Source organism: Anarrhichthys ocellatus, unplaced genomic scaffold (assembly GCF_004355925.1).
Source record: "Anarrhichthys ocellatus isolate YVR2014 unplaced genomic scaffold, GSC_Weel_1.0 scaffold26, whole genome shotgun sequence".
NCBI classification, from domain to species: Eukaryota; Metazoa; Chordata; class Actinopteri; order Perciformes; family Anarhichadidae; genus Anarrhichthys; species Anarrhichthys ocellatus.
In genome coordinates this window covers 1,688,763-1,693,976 of record NW_022280056.1, presented here as the reverse complement: position 1 = coordinate 1,693,976, position 5,214 = coordinate 1,688,763, and the positions used below count along the sequence as shown (strand labels likewise).

General features: G+C 46.2%; 1 protein-coding gene across 1 annotated transcript in view; it reads left to right on the top strand.

The window, feature by feature from the left end:
* Positions 1-4,292, top strand: part of gpr146 (G protein-coupled receptor 146) — a 17,219-nt gene extending 12,927 nt beyond the window's left edge. The window contains exon 2 of the mRNA XM_031862371.1: positions 2,925-4,292. Coding sequence (XP_031718231.1) covers positions 2,965-3,966 — 1,002 coding nt within the window. The 5' untranslated portion in view covers positions 2,925-2,964 and the 3' untranslated portion in view covers positions 3,967-4,292. The remainder of the gene's footprint in view (positions 1-2,924) is intronic.
* Positions 4,293-5,214: the final 922 nt, after the last annotated feature.

The following is a 5,214-nucleotide window of genomic DNA, read 5'->3' as shown; positions in this document are numbered from 1 at the left end:
TATGTGTATATATATGTGTATATATATGTGTATATATATGTGTATATATATTTATGTATATATTTATGTATATATATTTATGTATATATATGTGTATATATATATGTATATATTTATGTATATATATTTATGTATATATATGTGTATATATATATGTATATATATGTGTATATATATATATGTATATATGTATTTGACTTCACCACTTTTGACATGGAGTGGAGCAAAAAGTTCAGGCCGGGCTTAACCAAGTCTATGGCTGCGGTCTAAGTCATCAAGAGGAGCTCTTACAGCAGCTTAAGCTATTCTTACTCAGCCGTGTAATTGTACGTACGGCACCTTTATGCTATGCCACCTTTCTCCTGGTTTTATTCACACCTACTCGCATGCATACTTCAATAACTCATTTGCATACTTAGATTACTGCATAATTATTGTCTATTGAGAAGTAACATGCCTCAGGAAGTATTAGTACACGCTATAATAACAGTTGTTCTGCTTATATGTTAACAGCATATCTTCACCCAACACCAACATCACCACTTCCTTCTGTAGTTTTGGTAGAATCTGACAGTCACTTCAAATTGAAGTGGCACTTATTCCTCTGAACTCAAACAGACACAGCTCATACGGTATGACTAGGAGTAGACGTTTTTCTCTCACCTCGTCCGCCCCGTTTGTCCCGTCAGCAGAGTGGAAACGAGAGATTTCATTCTCGTGGGCTGCTGGTGAAGTGTGCCGAGCTGAAGTGCAGTGAAAGTGGAGGTGGCCCACTGGGAGTTGATGCAGACGCTGCAAAGATGGCAGTGGTTGTTCACAGACTTGGCATGAAAACCATGATTTTACAGTATTGTTTAGTGTGGGCTCCGTGTTTTCATTATTTGGTGACTTAGAGGAAATGCATAGGAGACTAATTGCTCTCTAATATTGTAGATACTGGCATTGTTTTCTCTATTCATGTGTCTATTCATGTGTCATATTTTGCATAAACTGTTCCATGAGTGGCCTGTTTTTAAGAGAGTGAAATCCCACAAGTGTTGAACAAAATATGTGTTTACATGCTATCAAGTTTCTGTCACTTCCAGTCAGTAAACGTGGGAAGTTCCGAGGTTTCAGTTTCCTCTATTCACCCTTCAGTCCAGTACGCATCGTGAATGCCGTGGCTTCAGTTTTCATCTCTACGTTCTCATCGGGTTGTAATTGTCACGGTCTTGCATCAAAGACTGTCGAAAGTCTAACAGGAAGCAAAGTATGTGGAAACAAACTGACACCAGTGCAACACAGACCCTTTCATGCAAAATATCAGGAGAGGCTCTCAGCAGCTGTGGCGTGAGCCGCACTGGTAATGAAAGGGTGGCTGAAGCGTCTGTACACAGCAGGTGCTAATGAGTGGGGACATCCAGCCTCAATGGACCGCGGCCTCTTTAATAATCACCAACTTCTTACGTCACTATCTCCTTAAGTGATCAGGGGTTGTTGTTAGGAGTGAAAAGCAAACAAACTTCCTGCAATCTACAACACATTCAGAGAAAAGGACGTAATCCACAGCTCGTTATGTCGAGGCCTGTTTAGTCAGTGAGTCACCGAGCTGCTTATGTTGGAGAGCCGTGTTTACAAGACGTCTGACCGGGGCTCCCGTCCCGGTGAAGAGTAACTCTACACGTTCTCCCTCCTTGATCCTGGTCCAGTCCAGCTCTGAGCTCTGAGGTCCAGCCTCCACTGTAGTCCCATTGCAGCCAATTGGAGTCGTGTGTAGAGGAGGGACTGAGCCCATGTGTGTGTCTGTGCGTCTGTGTCTGAGGCTGAAGGCCAAAACAGCCCCTCTGTAGTGGTGTTACGTAAGAATGTTTCCCCTTTACTGGCATCGTTACTCATCCTCCTGAAAAGTTTCATTTTAAACATTTTTTTATATTCTTAAGTTGATTTGCTCAGGATCGTTCCAACATGTGGGAAAGTAACTTCCAAATGATCAGGGAGGAAATAAAAGGCAGTGAACTTGGATGACTTTTCCCTGCAATCGTTAGCCTTGCGATCTTCCACTTCCTTGACCAATGAATAATGAATAATTTATTTAAAATGTCATGCATTAATAATGCAAGGCAGCATTGCATAAGCTTTTTTCAAAACGTGCCGCCCTCGTCAAGCTTGATACCAAACGCTCCCGACATGCGCATGGTTTTCTCTGACCCTGCCCCGAACTCCGACCCCGCGACTCAATCCTCTCTGACCCTCCGCCAGAGCTCGCTTCACATTTCACTCTTTATAAATCTAACCCATCACCACGCTCTCAAACCCCAGTCAACCTGAACACAAGGTCCATGTGCTTTAGAGTAGTTGCACCAAAGCGTCAGGCAAGTAAAGTGTTTTTTTTTTTTTTTATTTATCAGGCTGCTGACTGCACAGCTAGCAATGCCTCAGCATGTGAGAGAGAGAGAGAGAGAGAGAGAGAGAGAGAGAGAGAGAGAGAGAGAGAGAGAGAGAGAGACCTTGCTCTTTCCAGTGTGAGGGGAAGTGGTGCACTTTGAGGTTAGGCTAGCAAACGAAACACATTGTGAGCCGTTTGTATTCAGCCAGTCAGATGCGGTGAAGTGAAATTAACAGTGTTACCCGGGGCATAATGTCTGAGCCGTGGCCGACGTGTTACGGCCTTGTTTGCTCCTCTAGCCAGCATGGAAACCAAAAACAGAGAGGGGCCCCCATGGAATATACTATTCATAACTATGTTTTCAGAAGCGTGTTCTCGTTAGCTTAGAATGAGCCCTTCATATCGACATAGGGAGAGGCTGCCGTGCACCGCCATGTTCTTACAGTCATGATTTTTGTCAATATTACATGGCTCTCATTATCACTGGGTAATTGATAAACTGTGACGTTTACCATCTGTTCTGTGACTAACTCCTGTCTCCCTCCCTCTCTGCCTGCAGGCGACCCATTGAGAGACCTGACCCGTGTGGGAGCCCAGCGATGTGGCTCTGCACGGCTTACAATGAGACGGACACCAGCGTGGACTTCCGGCTCTGCCAGGACTTTGGCCTCATCCTATCCGTGTTCTCCCTCATCTACCTCCTGGTGTGCTTCCCATTGGGGCTGTGCTACAACGTGCTGCTGGTCGTGGTCAACCTCTCCAACAAGGTGTCCATGACCATGCCGGATGTTTATTTCGTCAACATGGCCATCGCGGGCCTTGTGCTCAACCTGGTGGCACCCGTGGAGCTGCTGAGCTCCACCTTCACCCGCTGGCAGGCGTGGGAGTACAACAACGAGGTCTACATCACCCTGCTCATCCTCTTCAACGTCTCCTCTCTGGTCATCATGTATTCCACCACGCTGCTCAGTCTGGACTACTACATCGAGCGGGCGCTGCCGCGTACCTACATGTCCAGCGTGTACAACACCAAACACGTGTGTGGGTTCATCTGGGGCGGCGCGGTGCTCACCAGCTTCTCTTCGCTGCTCTTCTACGTGTGCAACCACATCTCCACCAAGATGGTGGAGTGCTCCAAAATGCAAAACAAGGAGGCAGCGGACGCCATCATGATGTTCATCGGCTACGTGGTTCCAGCTGTGGCCGTTCTTTATGCCTTTGTGCTCATTCTGCGCATCAGGAAGGAGTCCACGCCTCTGGACCAGGACTCGGCTCGCTTGGACCCTTCTATCCACCGACTGCTGCTCGCCTCGGTCTGTGTACAGTTTGTACTGTGGACCCCGTACTACATGACCCTGTTGGTACACACTGTAGCCGGTGCACCGGGGTACATTAGCAACGCACATTACTTACCGACATATTATTTCTTGAGGTGTGTGTCAAAGCTGCTGGCTTTCTCCAGCAGCTTTGCGATGCCGCTCATGTATCGGCAGATGAACAAAAACTTCTCCAACAAGCTTCAGCGGCTGCTCAGGAGGCTGCACTGCAGAGACCAGTCCTGCCCTCATGAACGCTCAACAGTGCAGCAAGTGGTGACGTGAGACCCCCCGCTCCCCCCTCTTCAACCTCTTGGCGTAGCCAGCACTTATCTCCCCACTACGGAACCAGTATCTGAGTGAGCTCCCTCGCTGCTCTGGAACTGTGTTAAGAGCGACGTAGCTAACTGTGGAATTTCCTGTCACCTTCCAGAACTTGATCTGATCTATCCAGGCTCCGCAGTGAGAGGACAAACCAAGCAAAAACCACTAAGTGCTGTTATTTTTGTGGTCACTGAGTGAAGCTCTCCACTGAGATACTTGAGCGTCTAGTTTGTGGGCGGTAAAATGGCACAATCAGCTGATAACTACCCAGCGTTTCACACACACAACACACACACACTCATGAAATATCTTGTTGGCAGGGGGCTCTCAAGCACTCTACCACGGCAGTGCATGCAGCTCCCCCGATACGGGTGTGTTGTGAATATCCTGCTGACAGTGTGCAGGTTTGACCGCATGACCGCCTAAATTTCACTGTCGAGTCACGATATGCTACTAGGTAGGTTTTAAGTTCAAACTAAAATACTGAATAAATGATGCACGATGCGTTCTCCTATCACACAAGCAGAAAACCAGTTAGCTATAAATAAATAATCACGTAGTTATTTTGTTTAACAATAAACTGTAGAATGCATTGATGGATGGTGGGCCAGTATATCAGTGACCCACCACAGCTAATGAACTTGCATTGCATGTGTCAACATCACATTGTGCGCTGACAGTAAACGTCAGTGTTTGCTGCCCTCAAACGAGAGGCCTTGATCACTTGAATGAGAAGACTGTTCAACCTTTACAGAGCGGGAATTCCCTTTTTACTTCAATGTGTTGACGAGTGATTCCTCGTTATCACAGTAAATCATTGTCACATTTTAACGGTAGAGTACAATATGAACGGTCTCTTCATTTCAAAAGTTCTTTTCTTTCTTGACACCAGTACTGCCCTACAGCTAGACGTAGGTGCTGCTACGAAGAGGCGTTCTCACTTCACTTTGAATAAATTGAGTTGTGAGGTTTCGACAGGCTCACAGGCATCTGTCAAGCTCCACTACAAATATCAAGTATATGAATATACATCAACGTCACTTTGAAGTCACACAGTACTGCATGAAATGCTCGTATAAAGCTCGTATTCAGACATAACCGGTGTACCTCTTGTGATCTCTGAAATCACATCACCAGCCATAAGCAGTTCAAATCAACTCCTTCAGCTTCAGCCCACGATGAGTTTGTTGAGGAGTCACACATGGAGAG